Source organism: Anas platyrhynchos, chromosome 4 (assembly GCF_047663525.1).
Source record: "Anas platyrhynchos isolate ZD024472 breed Pekin duck chromosome 4, IASCAAS_PekinDuck_T2T, whole genome shotgun sequence".
In the NCBI taxonomy this organism is placed as follows: domain Eukaryota; kingdom Metazoa; phylum Chordata; class Aves; order Anseriformes; family Anatidae; genus Anas; species Anas platyrhynchos.
The window spans coordinates 72,715,352-72,737,436 of NC_092590.1; the positions used below are offsets into that span (position 1 = coordinate 72,715,352).

Below are 22,085 nucleotides of genomic sequence, written 5' to 3' on the forward strand. Positions count from 1 at the left end.
AAGACAAGTGCAGTCTTACTATTTACATCACACCTTGTTCTATGTTCCCATCAATGCACTGGGACTTATTGCACCAGTTTTTGCATATTCCATATGAAATGATCCCTGTCCCCCATAGCAAAAGGCACTTGAACATCAAAGAAGCCAAGTGTGCCACTACCCAAGTACAGATGGTACTTTTCACCTCTTAGTCACTTGTAAGCCCCACAGATACCTTTCCAATTCTGTTGTCTGCAGGCACAGAAGTAGGTACCTGTCTCATTTTCACTTGAAATTTCATTAGGACACTACTTGTAAGAAATTTCTCTTGGACTACCAAAACACCTTCTACCTTGAGTTTTCTAGATGCAACTCATATTAGCAAAGTTACAGAGAAAAGATAAAATCATAACCCTTAACTCTTCCAAGCAAAATTCTTACTGTTTCTTGCAAGTTGTCAGTAACAAAGAAAATCTTAAGAAACAGTCAATTTGAGGCTTTTTAAATAAGTAGCTTATACACAGGTTATAGGAAAGAAGTGAATAGGGTAGCACATGGAAAAGAAAATAATACAGGTTAAACAGACTGTATTTTTTTTAAATACAGGGAACTCATTATGGGTACTACAAAGCACCATAATATGTTTTCAGCAACTAGTATGAAAGTTCAATCTTAGAAGCTAATTAATCTGAAAATCCCACATGAGCATCCAAAACCAAGAATGGTTGCTAGATGACCCAGAAATGGAAAAGAACAGTAAACCAAAATGGTGTTCAGGAACCTCAAACACTTAAGTCATAGTAAAACCAAAACAACTACAGAACACATCAAACAAAGACTGTTTCCAGCTATTTGTGAAAAATTGTTCCAGGTACCTGTGGAGATTTCAAGGTCTAGAGTATATTTATGAGAAATAAGCCCATGGTTCCTAACAAAAGTTTCGTAATCATCATCGTGGAAAGCAAGGGCACCAGATTCATCTCCCAAGAATGTGCCTCCATCTAATTCTTTTTGTTCAGGTGTCTCCTGTTTGTCATCTAAGTCTTCATTTTTCTCAGTTCTAACACCCTGAGAAGCAGAAAGAATGTCCTTGCTGCAGCATGGCTGTTCATCATCCACAAATCCAACATATGACTGGGTAACGTCTGTCTGGGAGGCCAGGGCGGGTGCAGGACTATCCTCATTAGCAGTCATTTCTTTGTGGGGTTCTGGAGTTGTGTCATTCACAGTGAACTCAAAAGGATCTGGCAACAGAAGCCGGAAACAGTTTTCCATCTCTGTCAGTGTTTCAGCAATCTCTTGGGACATTTCTATGAAGAGACAATGGTTTTAGAACACTGTTAAACAACGTGAAATGCTGATGTCTCCAGAGCAGAGACAGATCTACAAAACAAATACCACTGCCAAATAGGTAATCCTTTATCTAGTAATCCATCATAATTTATCCACATGTATCTCTTTCCCATGCAAAAACTGTCCTTGTGACAGAGAAGTGACAATACTATTCTTAAGCAGGAAATCTAGAATTCTAGGAGTGTTCCTCCTTTCTTATCCTCCCTAACATTCCATTGTGTAATAAAGATGACTCAAATACCTTCATAAATTTGAGGCAGAAAGACAGTACTCATAAGAGACAAATTTCTCAGTGAAGTTTGGGAGTACTCCTTGTGCAGCCATGAGTGTTACAGTTGTTTGTGGGTGCACCCATGAACATATGCTACAGCTGAAAGAGATGCTACCAATAAAACTGATTTTAGGAAGGTTAAATCTCTTGAAAATTGCACTCTCATGCATGGAAATGCTTGTGGCATGCAGGATAAATGCAGACATAAATGCATATATTGCAGAAACTGAAGCAATTTAACTGCGATTTAATACATTATCTCTGTTCTTCTTCCATACTGCAGACATATGTTGATGTACACATAGTGCTTAGAGATTCAGCTCCCAGTTAGATGCACTGTTTAGCAGCAATATGCTACTTTTCATACACTTCCTACACTGCATCCAAGATTTCTGTGCAGACCAGAGCTCAACCTTCTGGAACACACATAATGACTGTGTACACAACATAATTAAGGTTATCAGTCAGGAAGGTGTTGAGAAGCCTGTACCTAGTCATAAACAAAGGAATTGAGCCACTAGCTCCAAACCACTTTGTGGTATCATGGAATCGCAGAAGCTGGAGTTAGAAGGGACACATGAGGATCATTGTGCCCAACTCCATATGATGTGCCTGCTTGGGATTATGCATTCACACTTTACTGAATTACAGACCACACCTTTTCACACCTTTTTTTTAAATCTTTTAATTCAACCTGGGCTTAAAGGACTGTCATTTTATTCTTTTTATTTTATTTATTCCATGATATTCTTTAAGTAAGAGAGACAGAGGGTCAAGCACTAACAAACGTGCTATTCCTGCACTCTGTGGTCAGCTATTATTTGGATAGCCATTCTGTTGGAATGTGTTTTACGTAATCTTACAAATGATTCCTTTAAAAACAAATACAAATGCCACCGAAAGAACCAAAGCACTTTACCTGCCATTTCTTTTTCAGCTCTTTTGGCTTTTTCTTTGTAAATGTTATCCAATCGTTTCTGCTTCTCCTCTTCCCTCTGCCTTTCAGCCACGGTTCTGGCATGCACATCTTGAAAATCCACCTAAGGAAATGAAGAAAAAAGTATAACATTCCTTGGAAGAAATATATAGAAAATCCATTTCCTAAGATCCTTATCTGTGTTGAAAAATCCTCTAACATCAGCAATCAGCCAGCAGCTCAGCAGCACTTCCTTTTATCTCTTCTCCTCCTGGAATCAATAACTACAGTAATTCTGAATGGAGGTTTTGCTTCTACTAATAAGGGACTGTGGAGAATCAATGGCTTTCAAAAAGGAATCATAAGGTAGAAAAACAAAGCGTTTAGTCCCACATCTAAACCGCAAAAATAACCTAGGCTGTGGGAGACCTCTGTCACAGCACTGGAGGCAGGGGTTAGGGAGTTGGGCTGGAAGGGACTACACAGGGTAAGTATTCAAGTTATATGAAAACATCACACTATTTCTACCTGTAGGAAAGGAAATTTAGGAAAACTTGTAAGCACTACTAGCACACATAGATATCACTTACTAAACAACTTATAAGCAAGCAAAGTAGTAGAGATGATATTAAAACATGTTAAAAGAGATCACATTTTGGCTTTTACAACTACATTTGTTGGATATGTGGACTGAGGGAAAAGATACCAATTAGTCTCACTTTACCTTCTGACTAAAAAATAAATATAAATCTGAATGATTCAAAACACTTTCTTACAATATTTGCAGAGGGTTTTTTTTTTTTTAGTTTGTTCTTAATAGGGCTTGAAGATTAAATATTTTTCTCTTCTATTTCAAGGAAATGAATCCTGAATTGTGATATTAGATAAGAAAAGCCTTTTGAAAAGGAAAACCACAGCATATCCATTTGATTGCTACCACATAACTTCCATTAATTTCACCACAGGTTACACTGAGTGCCGGGCAAGCCCATACTTTACTGCTAATGAAGCCCACAGCCTCTCCAGCACGGTTCCTGTACTACAAGCACCCAGTGAACATTCATTTCCATTGTAATTGCTGGATGAGAAAGCTTGTCAATATCCTGTAATGGTTCCCAGATACTGACATTCTGCACCAACCTTTTGAAGACACGCAAGAGTAAAACAGTAAAATTATGGGGTAGAGGCCCATATGATGCTGGGATTGCTCTACACTGGAAAATATCTTTCAGTTTAGTCCTAGATACTTCAGCTTTCACAGCAACTGACAGGGACATCAAGAGGGGGTTCTTCACAGAGAGGGTGGTTGCACACTGGAACAGGCTCCCCAGGGAAGTGGTCACTGCACCGAGCCTGTCTGAATTTAAGAAGAGATTGGACTGTGCACTTAGTCACGTGGTCTGAACTTTTGGGTAGACCTGTGCAGTGTCAAGAGTTGGACTTGATGATCCTTAAGGGTCCCTTCCAACTCAGGATATTCTATGATTCTATGATTCTATGACAGTTCTCCACCTCTCTAGGCAGACAGGCACACTTACCAATCCCTTTTTTATTGGGAGAGTGGGGAGGCACAGAGAAGATACAAAAAACTAAGCTCCACAACCTATAGCAGCATGAGGCTTCCTGTGGTGAGCTTTTTACTTTTCAGGATCTTATTTTTCTGCTAAGCTTGAGTATTTCTCCACATAGCAGCAGGAGAAAGAGAACAGCCCATGGATGAACCACTGGATTTACATAGATCAACATCATCCACAAAAAAAATAAAGATATAGAACCCAGAAACTAAAGCTACCATTTCTAAGCATACAGATTTGACTTGTGTAGAAAACCAGAGATCCCTAGAGCTTCCTAAACCACTGCTTCTTCCCTCTATCAGAATAACTATAGAGCCACCTGCCCAGTCTTTCCCTTGCTCTGTCCTAAAAGGTAGCTATGGGCTGCTCTGCTGTGCTGTTTCATGCTGTGGTACTTGGTCAGAGGCTCCTCACATAGCTGTTAAATCATCAGAGTTTGCCATCTAGAAAGTACATCTCACATACTAGATCTCTATCACCAGCCCTGTCCACAGCACATACACAGCTTGGAACTGCCCACAGAGAGGCACCCTGGCCTTTTGCAGAAGCCTCACGAGGTCAGAATAACTCAGGGCCTGACATGGATGTGCGCATGGACTCACTACCTGGTATCAGTACAAACTTAGGGACTTGGTCAGGACACACCTAATCTCATGTACACAACATGGACACACACTAGAGTTGTTATTCTGCCTATGCAGTGAAGCCTTTTACTACTGATCCATAACTTTGGAAAGGGAAGAACTGTTTTCACCTCTTCACAGCTGTTCTCTGTTTTGTTCTCAAATTCAAACGTATAGAGCTATAGCTTCAACCTGCTACAGTTAAACCAGTGGGTAGCACTCTGGGTTTACACCATAAAAGGGCAGCACATGTCATCTTCTGACCAACTGTTCACAAGGTGGTTTTGGTAAGGATAAACTGAAAAAAAAAAAGGCACAGCTAACAGTCCTCCAATCACCCCATACTAACGTGCCAAACCCGTAATACAAAATAGCAGATGTATCTGATTTCTAGAAAGAACAAATGCCTCCTCAAGCCTCCTGGTTGCCTCTTGCAGTTCAAGTATTAAGCTGGGAAAAGGCTGGCTAGGCCAGTTGACTGGTATTAACTGGTACAAGAGTTGAGAAACTAGATTGTTTCCATTGAAACCAGCATTCCTACTCAAATTCAGCTGCCCTAAAAAATAGTACAGCTTACTGGATGCTTGACTTACTGTGTATGCTTGAGTATCCAGTCGGGGAAATCTATGTTATATGTCAGAGATCGCTGCCTCAGTCCTGCATTTCCCTTCATCACTTTATTATTTTTTTCCTTTATTCAATAAAGCAGTAAGGGAGGATTCAAATACCCTTTGTGATCAGATGCCAAAAATTATACAGAGAAAAAAAAAAGCAAACAATAAATACAAGTAAGTTATTAGCTTAATATGGAAACAGAACAGCAGACACATTGCTTATCACAAAGTTTTCTTTATCTGTTAAGAACACACAGCACCCATCTTTCTGAAGAAATAAAATGAATACACTTCCTGAAACTCTGGTGTTATCATTGTAGATAGCATGAATGTTAAAAAAGTGTTCCCAATTTCCATTGCTTGCATCTTAGAATAGATACAAAAGCAGAAGAATGACCAAAATACAATAATATGAAACCTAGAAGGGAGAGTTAGAAGTGTTTACGTGAGAAGTTCCTTTTTAATTAAACTGCTGGTGTTACACACACCAGCACTGTGTTTGAGGAGGGCTGGTACCTACACTTTGTTGTGCTGTGAAAAAAGCCGGAATAGGACAGCTCAGGACAGAAGTAAGGATATTTTAAGCTTTCACATGACAACTTAATAGCTGCTTATTGTCAGATGAAGCTGTAAGTATCCTTTCCGTTCTGAACAGGCTGGACTTTGTGGCTTCAGGTGGTAATCAGTGGCTGGAGGCCTACTGGTGAGCAACACTTATGCACACCGAGAAAGAGTTGGTTGAGTCCAGCTCTAATTTCAAGGCAAGGATTTTTAAAGCCTTTTTGCCATAACACAAGATGTACAAGAATATCTCCCAATGGGTAATCTATTCCAGTGTAGATGTGTCCTTTATGTTTTGTCCTAGTTTGTTTTTAATCACTTTATTTAAAGTTCTTCCTCCCTGTTTATGTAGTTCAGCCCTTTCCACAAAGGTACCTTACCCCTGTATATCTGTCATTCTGTAACTGAGGTCAGAGACAGACGGCCCTTCGCTTCAACTCCAGTAGCTGGCCATTACTTAATATACTTAATAACACATCTGGGCAAATGTAGTGACTGAGCTGTAAGTTACATACATAGGATATTCAACTGAGAAGCTTTTAAAAAAAGTAAAAGGGAAAGGAATGCTGGAAAACCAATGCCTTCAGTCAGGATGCTGTATGGGTCTCAATAAAAGGGCATCTGCCTTGAGAGTAGTGCCAGAAAGCTTAGTTCAGTTTCTGGTCAGCACTGAACATGATGTCAGTGCTGATGGTGAACTGTGTAACATTTCCTCTACCTAGCATTCATCTTGCTAGCAGGTTATAGGAAAGAAGTATAGAATGGCTCGGGTTGGAAGGGACCTTAAATATCACCTAGTTCCAACCCTCTCCCATGGGCAGGGATGCCACCCACTGCATCAGGTTGCTCAGCACCCCATCCAGCCTGCCCTTGAACACCTCCAGGGGTGGGGCATCCACGGATTTTTTAGGCAACCTGTAACAACTCAAAGACATTACATTTCTCTAAATAGCACCTCATTTTCTGAAAAGCCTTCAGAAAACACTTCATGCGAAGGGGTAGGCATTTGCTAGCTTTAATTTGCGGAGATGTAGAAGAGAGTTTTTGCTTCATGTGAGGGTAAGTCACCACAAGTCTAATGAAGACTGGGTAATTTGGGATGCCTCCTACAGACAGCACTTGGCTCCCAGAGGGTTTCCTTCCCAATTTATTGATTCTCTCTCTCGAAACACCTAGCAACTCACCACCTAAGCACACCCACAGGCGAAGCCGCCGCGTTACCTTCTTGTTCTGCCTCAGATAGTGGTACCCCAGCGCCAGCTTCTTGTAGGCCTCGCCGTACTTGTCGTGCCAGTCCTGCACGCAGTGCAGGGCAGCCTTCCTCAGCTTCTGTGCCACCTCGGCGGGCGGCGGCAGGGGCTGCCGGTGCTCGGTGCCCACCACCAGCTCCAGGAACTCCTGGAAGTCGGCGATGAGCAGCGTGCGGAACCGGTGGGACCTGGCGAAGAGCTCCCGCAGCGCCTGGAAGGCCGACAGGCGCACCTGGGCGTGCGGCTCCCTCAGCCTGGTCAGCAGCAGGTGGTAGGCATGGCCGATGTGGTCATCCGAAGACCTGAAAAGAGGGGAAAAGCGGCAAAATTTACCACATAAATTGCTGGGTTTCGGTCAAAAAAGGCCTTTTTGGGGTTAATTTTCCAGGCCGGCTCCTACTTGCAGATTTTCTTCAGCTCCTTCAGCCTGCCCGGCTCCAGCTGCGGCTCCCCGGCTGTGGTGAGCTCCTCCACCAGCTCGGCCAGGCGCTGCGCCATCGCCCGCGGCCCCCCGGCTCCTGTCAGAGCCCCTCACAACCCGCCCCCCCCCCGGGGAACGCGCCGGGTGGTGCCTTCCTCACGCACCCACCCCCCCGGAACGCGGCGGGTGGTACAGCCCGCGCTCCTTCTTCACGGAGCCTACCCCTGCTGACGGGGTGGCAGCGCGCGTGACGTCACGCTGGGTGGAGGAGAGGGAGGGGGAGGTCCTTAAAGGGACCGCGACTGAATATTTTTTTGGGGGGTGGATGGATAAATTACAAAGTTTCCACAGAATTGATCAAAAATCCACATCAGGGCTACAAAGCTGGTGAAGGGCTTGGAGCACAAGTCCTGTGAGGAGCGACTGAGGGAGCTGGGGGTGTTTGGGCTGGAGTCTTAGCATCGCACCACATGAAATGACTGTAGTAAGCGTAGTTGCTGCAGTAGGGGGCTGGTTGAACTGAGGTAAAATACACTTTTATGACGCATTGAACACACTCAGTACAAGCCAGGAGGAGCCAAATAGCGAGAGGTTACAAAATAGTCTGAAATGAGTCAAATTAGACGCAGGAGGAGGGGTGATAGGGTTGATGCCCTGTTCTGGTGTCCCCCTCCAGCAGCCACACGAGCGTGGCTCAGTTACTGGAGGTCATGGGGCTCTCCTGGGTTCGCTCCTGGCAGCACTTGTCCTCCTTTCAGTTTTGGGTGCCACACTGGAAATGTTCTGCAGGCCCCCGTTTCTGAAAGTGCTGACCAAACACCGGGAAGGACCAAGCCCTTGCAGGTGCTCACTTTGAGCATCTTGGAGAAGGGAGGCATTTAAAATGGGTATTCCCGTTTGAAAATGTTGTCAGGTGTTTGAAGGGTGTTTCCCTTCATCCACAACTAAGGCGTGTGTTGAAATTCGTATTGCAGCTCTCCGAGCTGGCTTCTGGGATAGGAAAGACATCATTGATCACTTTGTACAAGTAGTGAACTCATATTTTCAAACACATTTACTACAGTGAAATCATACATACATTTTGCGGCGGTTCTGTTATTTTTGACTTGATATATGAAACTAATAGCATTTTACTTTTAAATAATGTTTTTCCTTCCTTGTTGCCTTCCATCTAGTAAAATGGATGTCCTACATTTCAGTGTGAAAAGCACATACGATGGCACAACTAATCTTCAAAGTTTAGATCAGTTTACTCTTTCAATATTTCTTATTTTTCTATTTTGTTTCTTAATTTGATTGAAAGTGCCTAAACAACTGCTTCCTATTAGGTTATTGCTTGCAACAATAACATTGCTTTAATGTTTAGAAACAGTATTTCAAAAGGAGCCTCAAGCAAGGTACTTAACATCTACAAAGTCACCATTTCATATCCATGCATAATGTTTAAGAAATCCCTGCAAGGAGCCATATGGTTTTTGCAAAGAATCGCTTGATGAATGAATGCTGAGTTGTGTAACTCATTCATGGTGGTCCCTTAGGCAAATCCCAGCGACAGCTAAGCTGTTTGCTTATTTATTTATTTATTTGATCGCAGGCAATTACATAAAATTGTGTTTGCTCGAGTTGCTGAGTTTCTTTTCCCATCTACTTTTCAATGAACATGGTAAATATCCACCATTCAAATATTTCCATGCTTCCTTCATCTGGACCAGTCTGATAAAAGACTGAAGAGAGCTGGACCACTGCAGAATTCATTTTGCTGCAGAAGTCCCAACCACTCTGCACTTGCTTTGATTTTCCCCTGCTCAGGGTGGTGCAGGGGAACGCAGGACACTGTGGGGTGCAGAGGCAGGAGCTAAGAGCAGCTGCTGCCCCTCTGAGCCTCAGCACTGAGACTTACTACCAGTTTACACCTGATTTCAGCAAAGCCTGAGTCTGCTGCTTCACGTCACATGCATCACGACAGGTTGTTGGCTCTGCAAGTCCAGTATCTTTGGCTAAATACATAGACAAAATATAGTGCCAAACAGAATTTTATCCATTGAAACCACTTATTTGTGTCTGAAGGTTCTTACATTAAAGCAGAGCCAGCTGTTCTGTCCCAGATTTAAAATGTCAAGATGATGGCTCTAGGAAGGATTGTTTCAAACTTTCACGTAACATTCAATTTTCAGGTATTCTTTTTAAAAAAGAAAGATCCAGGTAGAAGACAGTTCCACCATGTTATTAGATGATTCTTTGCCTGGGATTGTTTTCAGCTGTGCAATAACAGAGCATGTCAGGCAGAAAGAAACCCCACTGAACTCTTAAAATAGCTGTCTTCAGCTTAATGATATGAAATTAAAAAGGAGGGTTTATTCTTCTGCCAAAATGGAACTTAGGCAAAAAAAAAAAAAAAAAAAAAAAAAAAAAAGCTTTTCTACAAACAATCTGGAGTTAAAATAACTTTGGTTTCAGGCCTGAAGATGCAGAAACATGATAAACACTGATATTAAGTTGTCACAGAGTTTGTGCCAGTTGGTTTGCAAAGAAAATACTGACCTTCTGTGTGAGAAGAATAGATGCTTAACCGCTAGTTTGACTCAAGCAAAAGGATGACAGTTATTTGAGAGCCCTGAACAAGCTCCTAAGGGGTAAGGACTATATTTAAACAGATGTTCTCAAGGAAAAAATGCTCTATTCATTAAACCATCAATAACACGAGGCCAACAATACTTGGCGACCTCCTGTAACTGTGTGAAATACTGTGACAACACTTCGGCCTATTGTAACATTTTATAATTCTGTCATAGGCGGAGATGAATGAACCTGCTCCATATGGCCTAGATCATGAATTAAATAACCATTTGTAAGTTGGATGGAGCAGGAATAGCTGCAGGAGAACCATCGCAAATCAAGGAGCACCTACCTATGCTTAGCTTGTACTTGCATCTAGAATAGGTTTTAAAATGATCCTACAGCATTTCCTGAAAACTCCACGCCAGTAACAACAAATTGCTATTTCTTCCATGGAAAAATCTAACCAAAACCTAAAGAGAAAGGCAAATAATGAGTCCCAAACCAGCTGGCATTCTTCCAGGTTAGACAGGTCAACAGCACAAGTTAATATTTCTGTGAGAATGCACCCAAAGAAGAGCAACCCAACCTTGCAAGCAGGTGTCTTTGTTTGTTTTGGGGGTGTGGATACCAGCCTTTAAGGCAGGACTCAGATTGGGTGGCTCAGAAAAGGAGGACTTTGAAGCTTGTTACTATGTAGGAGAGAGAACAAAAGAGGAAATACAGCCCAAATTCTGCTTGAAGATCCCCTGCTGCTAAATTGCACAGTGACAGAAATGCCACATGTATACAGATGGGACTGCTTTCAAATATATGATGTTAGCAGACATTTCTTAAACAACCTAAAGATACTGGTTTGGGTGTCACATCGAGTCCTTGATAGTGCATTTTGGAAGCTCTTTTTGCCTGACATCTGAGCCATCCCACCCTCAGAAAGCCATCACCTGCAGAAGAACCACAGTTGCTGTAGCTGGGCTTTCCAAATGAGCAGCTGTGCGTAGTTGTGGCTCCAGATACAAAAAGGTATTATTTTTTTCTTCCTTTCCTAAGGATACAGAAAAGTGGAGAACTGCTCTGAAACTGCTAAAGGCCTCTAGTTAAAAGGGGAGGATTTATAAATAGTACAGCTGTGAGGAATGATGCCCCTGTGTGATATGCTTATCACAGTTTAGCAAGGTTTCATACACAACACCTCTAGATTAGGCCTAAGGAGGAAATCGACTCCTTTCAGCCATATGAATGTGTCTACACCAGTCACTTAAGGAAACCACCCATTTAGAAATGAAATGTCTTGTTTAGTCATCTCAACTCTCTGTATCTCAACTCAACAACCAGCAAGAGAGCGGCACTTTCACAGAGAAAGCCGTAGAGCATCGGGGGGACATGGAGTGGAGTCTAAATCTTAAGTGGCTCTGTTTTACCAGGACGAAGTCCATTCCTGATGTGAAGCTGTTGTCATCTCCACCAGCCAACAGGAACAGCATTGCACAAGCACTGGCTGATCGGTGGTTTTCAGTTTCAGATTTCTCCGTCCTGTTCTCACTCCAGGTAGTTACAACCCAGTGATGCCACGATCATTCGCTCACAGGAGCCAGTCCTCAGTCACCAGGCAACTGTCCCATGGAGGCACGCTGTCAGCCTTCAGGTTTTTTTTGCATTTCCATCATCTTTTATGAATAGCGACCAAGAAAGCCACATGGATCAAAACAAGTGAATTTCTTTCACTGCTGTGATAAAAGAACACTTTGTCTTTATGAAGAGATTATTTATACAAGTCAGCTTTTGCAGACAGAAGGAAAGTCCCTGGTTTAAGATTACGAGGTGGTTGGGACAAAAATAGAGTGCAAAGACCACAGTTAGGGAGAGAAGGAAATACCGAAGTATAATTAAACGGAAGATGGAAGTATCGTGAAAAGAAGAAGGCAGCAAGACTTGTGAAATGTCTGGAGCCAATCCTTTAGAGGATTTGGATGATCTTTGAGGTCCCTTCCAGCCCGAACTATTCTGTGATTCTGTGATTTATATTGATGCTTTTAAAGAGATGTTTTACACTTCTGTGGCTAGATATTTAAGTGGCAACAAAATGCAAAATGGTATTTATTCATGTTTTCTTGTATTTGCACCCTTATTTTTTTGCAGCAAGTGCATCGTGACAGTGCCACTGACCAACATAGAGCTGTTCTTTTACACTGTGCTCTACTGAGACTCCTAAACTGTTTCACAAACTTTCAGGCAATTGAACCTCAACACAATGCAGAACAAGAATGGTAGATGCAGTCTACATATACAAAGACTAAGCTGACAAAAAGCCTTCCAGAAAAGCTGAGCACAGAGTTTGGAGTGCTGGCCCCGTTCCCTGACTTGCAGCACCTCCAGTCACACGTCCCTCAGCAGCATCACTCTCACAGCCCCGTGTTTCAGCTTGTTTCATGCAAGTGTTAAAAGGCCTCTAAAATGATTCATTGCTACTTTTCGTCACTGTGCAAGTCTTAACAGTAGAATTGATATAAAATAATGAAAAAGCAGTTGTGTTGAATACACCTGGGTAAAATATATGCAAAGTTTTCTTGACTTCCTATTAAGAAGGTCAACATTTCCAAGAGAGACTGTACAACAACGACCAAAATTTTTGCTGCTCTAATAATTTCCTGCATAAAAATTTATCAGTTATCGACACATCAGTAACACGTAGCTAAGGTGAGAGGCTTTTTTTTTTCCAACAGTCTGTGTGGATCTGTGATCTATGGATACACACAGGGCTGCTCTGGAACAGTCATTCATCAGCTGCTGGCAGGGCTCGGCACTGCCCCAGGTCATGGAACTTGACTTCTGGGAAACATTTTTTATTTTTCTATATATTTTTTTTTTTAAGCTAAATGCAAACCTGGCACTCAGTAATTTCGTATGGACAAGATACACTTATAGGGACAGTGCAGGCAGGAGAGCACTGCCGACAGCAGTGAGCTGGATGGCTGTGACAGTATTCTCTCCTCTTAAATCGTAGAAAGTATTCTGTCACCACTTTCCTACATGGCCATGAAAGAGGCACAACCACTGAGAACCACAACTTCCTCAGCTACGAAAGAAAAAAAAAGTTGTGATTGTTTAAGCACACAAAACTACAGGAAGTATAAAGGGCTTCATGTTTACAGATAAGAGTCAAAATGAACTTTATAAAGCCCTTGACTTCTTTGCCCTTTGGCAAAGGCATGCATAATGCTTGATAGGACGAGGTGCAACAGCCTTAAACTAAAAGAGGGGAGGTTTAGATAAGGTATTAGGAAGCAATTCTTCACTCTGAGGGCGGTGAGGCGCTGAACAGGCTGCCCAGAGGAGCAGTGGCTGCCCCATTCCTTGAGGCGTTTAAGGCCAGGCTGGTGGGGCTTTGAGCAGCCTGATCTGGTGGGAGGCGTCCCTGCCCATGGCAGGGGGGTTGAAACTATATGTCTTTAGTGTCCGATTGCATAGGGTTTAATTGAAATTAAATTTCGGCGGCGTTTCGGGGCCGGGGCCGGCAGGTGGCGGTGCAGGGAAAGCCGCGGCAGGGCCGGAGGCCGGCCTGGGGCCTGGTCGTGAGGCGAGCGCCGCCTCAGAGCAATCCCGCCCAAGGCGATAGCCTGACCGCCCGGGACGCTGCCGCTGCCGTTCCTACAGATCATTTTCACGCTCGTGTGTTTTAATTTTGTTTTGCAGGGTTTGAACCTACAGGCTCGGAGCATCGGCTTGTGGCAACAGGCTTGGCGTCCCAGAGACGAAGCCTTAGGGTGACCTGCGGGCGTAGCTGGGTGCCCAGGAGCTTTCAGCAACAAAGGTGGAAATTACCATTCTAAAACACATGTATATGCACACATAAATACATATATGCACATGACACAGATATATATTTAGCATATTACAAATATATATCCATATATACACAAACATATATACGTATGTAAACGTTGCTTATGGACGCCACTCGCAACACATTCTCCTGTTGCACCGTCCATCCCTCTGTAAGGCTACACAGTTTTCAGGCCAGGAATTAGTCTTTGACTAGATCAGTCCTTAATGTGATTGATCAGAGACTTGCAATAAAATCTGTAGAATTTTATTTGAAAAACACAGTCCTGAGTATCACATCACGGAAACTACTTTTAATGACCAAAAGAGAACGCTTCTTTCTTAGAAGTAGCCAGATGTGGAGGCATTTCCCAAAAAGAACTACTCATCGCTGTCCCTGTGCTTATAGACAGCAATGGATGTAGAAAAAATTTTGGAAAAACATAGAGGTATTAAAAATTTATAGTGGCACATTTTGCCTTTTATATGAAAAGGGGGGGGGGGGGGGGGAGGGAAAGCAACAATAATACAAAAACCCTTAAGCCAATAACAACAGCACAGAAGGTATTTAGACTTAAAAAAAAAAAAAAAAAAAAAAAAAAAAAAAAAAAAAAAAAGCTCACCAAAAAGCTGATGAGGAAACTTAACTTTTCTTTCTTTTGCGTTAAAGAATAATAAACAGAAGAGGACCTGGCAGAATAGTGGCTCTTTCTTGAAAGGGCACCGGTGTTGAACTGAAATCACCACTGAGTTTTAAAAATCTGCATGGGCACAGGTGGGTTAAAGCAACTCCAGTTCTTACAGGATATTCTAGCCCTATCTGTAGTGTTACAAGTTGCCAGAGTCCATGGCCTTGCTGGAACAAATAATGGAAATGCTGATAAATCCAGAAAAGAAATAGCTAATGAAATGTCTTTAAAGATTTAAATCAGTTATGATTCTCTAAGAAACAGAGGTAATTTTTCAAAAAAATAAAGGGATCTTCAGGGAAAGATGTATTATATGAAAGAAGCTTCAATAAAGCACTGACAAACACAACAAACAAACGATGAATTCAAACTGGAAACAAGGCACATATTTTACCAGTGAGAAAACGCATTCTTGCTCTCTTGATGATGTTTTTCTGACAGATGTGCTCTAACTGAACACAGCTCTGGATTATAAAAAGTTTGAGATTGGTCATCTGAAATCAGGAGGCTGTAGATACATAGCTCCTGGCTCTTTTGTAAGGCAATGAGTTATGGAGATTATTTGTCCACAAAACAGGGGAGGCAGGACTAGGAAAAGCTGGTGACTTCGTTACACAGTAAATCTTAAAGCAGGAGCCTTGGCTACTCCAATGGTTCAGGTCTCCTCCTGAAGAGAGGACAGGATAGAGAGAGAGTATTTTGCAAACATATATACATATATTTCTTTTTAAAAGGGTATTACGACACTTTGAAGAGTTCTCGAGTTAAATGCAATGTTTCAGAGAATGTTCTCAATTTCAAAACACAATTACGTGAGGACATATGAGGGTGGCAGGAAGGTCCCTTTAATGGCTGGAAGCCATAAGAGAAGCTCCTCAAAGTGTTTGCAGGGAGGAGTGGTTGGAGCAGATGAAGTTGTGAGGTTGCATTTTTAATCTTTTGGATTTTAACAAAGTGCATCTATACTGGTACACTTAGTGGGATTTGCACAAAGCCTCTTTTATAATATTCAAAAAAGCAATGAACTACTATTCTAAGCCTTAGCCTAGAAATTTTAGTTTAACATTTAGTGTGAGACTTTTGAGAGGAGTCCACAGCTCTGTTCAACTACTTTCATTGTGTAACCAGGTACAATCTGTGTTCTAACAATTCTGATGCTTTGTTTTTTCTTATGGTGGGAAATCACAAAAATAATGATTCATTTTAAGCTCATCAGATCCTAGGTGAAGGAATTATTTTGCAACAACAATTTTTAAGTAAGTGCCTGAAGATACAAGATTAAGTTTGTTGATCCGAAAGTCGTAACATTTTCAACCAAGAACACAAAAAGGGTACCAGCACTGTTTTTATGCTATTCCTGGAAAGAGACTGCTGGGGGGAAGCAATGGAGGCAAACCCTGCATTCAGATTCAGCATTTCATCCAGCGTCTCACATCTTCAAACGTGGAGATCCCAGGCTATGTTATTTATGGTTCCCTGATGCAAAGAAACCAGTTGTTATCCTTTGTTAATTGGTTTAGAATAAGACAGGTATTTCTGGAACCAGCAACTGCTAATCTTACTTCAGTGAAGAATTCTTCATTTTACCCACAAGTGCAGGGCTCTAAACACAGAGGTAGGTAATACATTGTAGCCAAAGGCAGGATAATCTGTCTAACAGGGCAGATGACATTCTTCCCAATTATTATAAAAGCAAAGACGTGATAGGTGTTATGTCAAAGAAGGTCTGGTACTCACTGAACAGGCAAAATTTATTTAGAAATGTTTCAGCTGTGCCTGCAGTGTTGTTTTGTTTGTTTGTTTGTTTTTCTATGCTTACTAAACTGAATAATTTGCTGTCATACAAAAATATCATCCTATTTATTCACTGTTTTTAGAAGTGGGAAGTACATCATTAAAGCTAGAGCTTTGCAAGGGGTATGACAGTGAAATTCAAAGTAAACAGGTATCACAAAGTCTGGATCATCAACGTATGTGTACCTGAGACCAATATTGACAAATTGTTCCTAAAAACAAACAAACAAACAAAAAACTGCCTCAGCAACACCAATTCCCTTCTATTCTTCACTGTGTGACCACCCAACTAGATGAGGTTGTGCCTTGAGAGCATTCAGCCTGTACCAGGGCCATGGCTCTTGGAGCTGGATGTGGCTCAGTTCACGTGCACCCAGGAGAGCTGTGTAGCTGCTCGAAGCACCTCCGTACCCAGAAGATGTTAGATTGCAAATGCTCTGAGGGCAAGACCCACTTATAGACTCCCAGCTTCTTCCAAAGTGCTATAGGAGATTAGAAGCCACCCATCAGATTAATTGGATCAGAGCTACAAAACACGCTTTATATAATAGTATCAGATTACATCCAGGGTGACTTGAGCCTTCCTAAAACTAATTCCCCACCCCTCCAGTTTTTAGCAAAGTATTTCTATTGTTCTAGTCCCTAAAACTGCTGCTTTAAACAGAGGAGACGTCTCCACATGGGGCACACACAGGCACCCTGAAGAACTGCTCACATCTCTGGTCTTGCCTCTTCTGAGCAATTTGTCTTGCTGTGGTTTGCAAAGGAGGAAAAGGAAATTGTCTGCTGATTTTATTATCTGTTTATTTCCTTTGGGGATTTGTCTATACGATCCTGCTTAATGTCCATGGGTGGGGAACAAAATATTTAAGTTAGTTAACGATCTTTTTGTCCTGAATTGAATAGGCTTTTATCATCTTTCTCTCATTCTTCCTTCTGGCTCCATCAGGAAAAGTTCCTGGCTGGGAACTCAGGGGGAGCTCCCTGGGAAAAACTGCTCCTCTGCAGGGTAGATAGAACTATTGCCTTGAGGAACATACAACATAAATGTTCATCTCCTGAGATAGGAAACAGGGTCCAAGGAACAAATCCAGCTGTAGTACACCCTTGGGTGTTATCACCCACTTAACCAGCCTTGGTTTTCCACAGGAATTTGGGAGTAAAGGAAATGTCTTATGCAGAGCCAGCTGGGCCAGGAAGGGATTTTTGGTTCACCCCACTGACCGCCATAGCAATCTCCCTCTGCTTCAGCTTTGGTGTAAGAGAGCCATTCATACCATCCTTTTGGGTTTGCATTTCTGTTTCAAAGATACAATACACTGGAGGCTCAAAACCTCCAAAAAAATCATGATCAAATCACGATCGCAATATTTAATGAAGACTCTTTCATGTGATGTCCCAATCAAAGCTGAATGAACTCCAGTGCTAAAACCACCTCATCTCTGTGTTATCCCACTCCTCCAGTTTATCTGTTGTACTTCCCAGGTAATATTCTAGCATCCTCCTGACTGAGGTTATTTCTGTTACAAGCACATTCCCGCTTTTTGTGCAGCATTGATAATGACAAAGACATATCAGCTCCATGACAGACGTCCCAGGAACCCCATCAGTTACTTTGCCCTTCACACTGCTTTTTATCATCTCTGAGCCAGATCCTCATGCAATTTCTAATTCCCATCTTCTCCAGCTATTAGCCAATGCCATCACATGAAATGCTGCATTACATCTGTATTTTATTTGAGAAGACTGATCCTAGCACCAGCGACCATCACAGCTGTATGGCATAACAAATCCTCAGCAAACATCTCCCCTTCACTCCCAGTTCTTAAGTGCAGCATATTTTGAGAATACCTGGGCAGCTCTAGGTTACTTATTTTCTTCCTTCCCTTGAAGATGGATCTACTCCAGTAGCTGCTCTCTGTGCAGGTGATACCGTACCCAGGCTGGATACTCTAACAGCTTCTTCCCATTAAAACTAAGCAATTAAGAGCTCCAGCAGAGAAATTACTTGTTTTCTACAATTTGCACACATTTTGTTTTCCCCACTTCCACATTGCTAAATTATTTCAGTTTTTAGTGGTGTATCTCCCTCTCCACCCCATCCACCAACGCTGATCATCACCTTTATCAGAAGCAAGAAGCGAGGTGCTGGGTGCAGTTTTGTAGTTCAGTCTGGTTCTCTATGATGCAGCTATGCAGCAGTTTCACATTAATGTTTTCGGTCTTACTTGCACTTTCAAAAAAAATGTTGCAGTTATTTTAGCCTCTGTGACAGGTAACTGGCTTTTAGCCATCCTTAGCTCCACCTTGACATCCTGTTCTCATTTTCAGTAAGTCAAAACAAAAAGCTGCTCTTCTTCATCAGCCTTTTAGATTTCTTGGTCTGCTATTTCCTAATGGTCTTTTTGTGGTACTAACACTCCTGCTGCTGGTTTTCTCTGGCTTAAGATACAGATCTCTGGCGATTTTAGCATGGTCAAATAGAAATTTGTGGTGGAGTTTGAAATATCTTACTCAAATCCACAAGCTCCTTAGTGAAATTATCATTGCTAGTTAGCAACAAGGTAAGAAAATTTCATTGAAATTAAGAACGTCCTTTTATGGACTCTTAAAACTTGAGTTCAGACTAAAGTCAGGATTAGACCTTGAGTTTTTTTCAGTGAGTAGCTCAGATACGTGTTGAACCTAGTACAAAAGTCAGCTGTAATTGAGAACTACTTTCTGTTGGCTCTATAGCTATCGTGCCAAAAACCACTCCTGTCCTCACATCCAAAAACATTGGGGCCCTACAGCTGCCTGCTCCCTCTCGCTGGGCATGAGTGCAAGTTGTCTTTCCCTGACTATTTGCCAGCAGGATTTTCTTCTGCTTACAGAGCCTACCCAGCCATGAGATGTGTTAGTGAAGAGCTAAGAACAGATCCTGCTGTCCATCTCTGCCCATCCTTGTACTTTTCCTAAAGCAAACAAAGTTGAGCTGCATTCCTTTCCCAGGCAAGCTTAGCTATCAGGGCCAACTCTTTACAAAAAATGCTGCCTTCCAGCCTGGCTGGGAGTTAGAAATACTGCACAACCAACCTGAAGACGAGTCTTTAAAAAACAAAAGGGCAGGGAGATCCCGTTCAGCATTGTACCTGCAGATGCCTCTTGTCATCAAATAAAAACAAACTGTTCCTGCAGCATTCAATAACCAGAAGAAATGACTCGCAGCTTACTTGATCCAAGGATCAGATAAAGCTCAGATTTTATCAGGAGTCCTGTGGATCTGTACTTATTTGGTGTGCTAGTTCAGAAAGCGTGGAGCGAGACAGCTGGAGCAGCATATTGTCACTAATACCTGGTTTTGCCTTTAAAGATGCAGATCATTTGTACCAAATGCTGGAAAGTCATGCCACAAAAGAGCAACTGTTCAGAGCCAGGTAAACCAGGAAAAATGGCCCTCAAGTGGAGTACGTTGGAGAATGCAATCAAGAACTCCGGCCTAAGGAGTGCAAGATTAAAGCAGGGATAGCAGAAAGGGCAATCAGCCTGCCTCTGGAACAGAGCATGAATTACTTTGCATACTTCAGGACAGAGCATGAAGAAGCAATGTGCTGAGCAGAATCTGACAAATTACAGAGCATGAAAAAACAGCAGAGAACTGACTACAGCTATGGCTTACAGCTACTGATGTTCTTAAAAAAGTGACCTGTGGTGCTACAGAAGACAAATGCACACCACAATGCAGTCATGGGTCCCAAAACCTGCCTTGATGAAGAGCTTGGTCTAACTCTCCCAACATACTCTGCCCAGGCTACCTGACACAGGAAAGGAGAAAAAAGCCATATATTTTTTTTTTTTCCCCTCTCCAAAATGGTCTTTTAGGAATGTTAAAAAGGCTTTCTTTTGTCAGATTACCAACTGTCCCATAACTTTTTAATTATTTCTCTCCCAAATCAATCCTCTTCCCCCTCCCCAAAATAATCTTACTAATAGAACAGGAATGGATATGCTTAGAGTATTAAAAATAAATTAAAAAATAAAAACAAAAACACATACCAGCCCATCAGTCTATAATACTTCCTGCAAATTGTTTTGCCTGAACACAGCATCAGTTTCATTTTTTGTCATCACAGCAAGCGTTGCCATCTTAGTGTCTTGAACCTTCTGTACCCTGACGGGTAATGGAACACTTCCAGCTCAAACATCTTGAAGAAACCCATGGGTCAAGGCACCTGGTGTGACAAACAGCATCACCACCTCTCTCCCCTTTTGCAATACTCAAGAACCTTCAGCTCTGACAAGTGATTTGGTCCGCAAGAAACAGAAAAGGTTCAGGCAATTCTCAACTTCTGCATAACTATCTGTTCTGACCACATCTGGGACAAACTGTTGCCACTCAAACCTGAGCACCATAACTAAAACCCAGAGCCTCAAGTCTCACAAAGGCTGGCAAGACTGAGAAAAGGTCACAGCACTTTCCAGTGTCATAAAGGATAGAGCTCATTTCCAGCTCAGCTAGATCCTGAGAGAAGATAGCATTCACTTTACTAATTAACCTCTTCCATTTCAAAAGGACGCCCTTCATCACACAGGCAGTAACTTCTTCCCTTAAGGAAACAAATGAATTGTCTTAGGTCTTCTGCCTCAGCATACTGCCAGGCATTTAGATGATGCAGGTCATCCATAAAAGACTGCGAATGTCGTCTAAAGTAGCTGATGGCCATGTTTTGACTGATGTAAAATGCAGGCACTGCTGGTGACACAAGACATACAATTGGCAGAACAGATCCAGTTTGCAGACAGCAGGATGTGACAATATTTGTGGAGCTTCCATGTATGCTGACAGTCAAGTTCAAGTCCTATGACTGACTCCTCACCATAAAATTTATGTTAGTGCTCTGCAAGATACTGCTAGAATAAGATAGATTTTGCAAACTTTTACCCAACCGTTCATTTGTCGAGGAAAACATCTCTGTAACTGTGCCCTGCTTTCAGTGTTATACAAATGGTACTTCCAAAACCCTCTTCCCACTGTACACAGAAGCAGGAACCATTGCTATGTTGACCCAGGATGTTGACAGAACATACCCAAACTATACTTACAGCCAGAAAGATTATGAAATCCGAGTATACACAGGACATCCCCTCTGTTGAGGCACAAAAAAAACAAGATGCAGAAAAGGAAAGCAGAGTATGAAGTTATTAAAATAGTGTTTACAGGCAACAAGCTTATACTTGCTGTGAATCACGTACTGCTCTTGGTTTAATGCTTGAAGGCACCAGAGATAAGAGCTCTGAACTAACACCTCTGCTGGACTCTAAGCTTCAGGCTGCAGAGAGCAGTTGGGGAATACAAACCAAAAATCCAGGCTGCAGCCCAGCAATCCTCCCCTGCAGCCATTTCTGACCCCTATAAAGCTGGAAGGCTTCTGGAGCCGTGCTGGAGGAAGCCAGAGAATGAAAGCCAGCCTACAGTGCATTTACTGGACCCCATCCACAGGGGTCAGCCAGGAGGCTGCAACTGCCTGGAACAAACTGGGCTTGTTGCAGTCAAAGCAGGTGGTTTGACTGCAGATTCCTGATGCAAGCAATCACAGCTAAGAAACAGCTCCTTCTGGAGCGCCTTCTTTCTAAAACACCACCAGGGACACAGACCTCAGGCGGCACCTGGCCTGCTGAGATG

At 42.3% G+C, this 22,085-nt stretch overlaps 1 protein-coding gene across 1 annotated transcript in view; it reads right to left on the reverse strand.

Moving 5' to 3' along the window:
- UVSSA (UV stimulated scaffold protein A) overlaps nt 1–7,790 on the reverse strand; it is a 51,688-nt gene extending 43,898 nt beyond the window's left edge. The window contains exons 1-4 of the mRNA XM_027455708.3: nt 7,542–7,790; nt 7,113–7,443; nt 2,523–2,643; nt 855–1,289 (exon numbers count right to left, since the gene is read on the reverse strand). Coding sequence (XP_027311509.3) covers nt 855–1,289; nt 2,523–2,643; nt 7,113–7,443; nt 7,542–7,639 — 985 coding nt within the window. The 5' untranslated portion in view covers nt 7,640–7,790. The remainder of the gene's footprint in view (nt 1–854; nt 1,290–2,522; nt 2,644–7,112; nt 7,444–7,541) is intronic.
- Nucleotides 7,791–22,085: the final 14,295 nt, after the last annotated feature.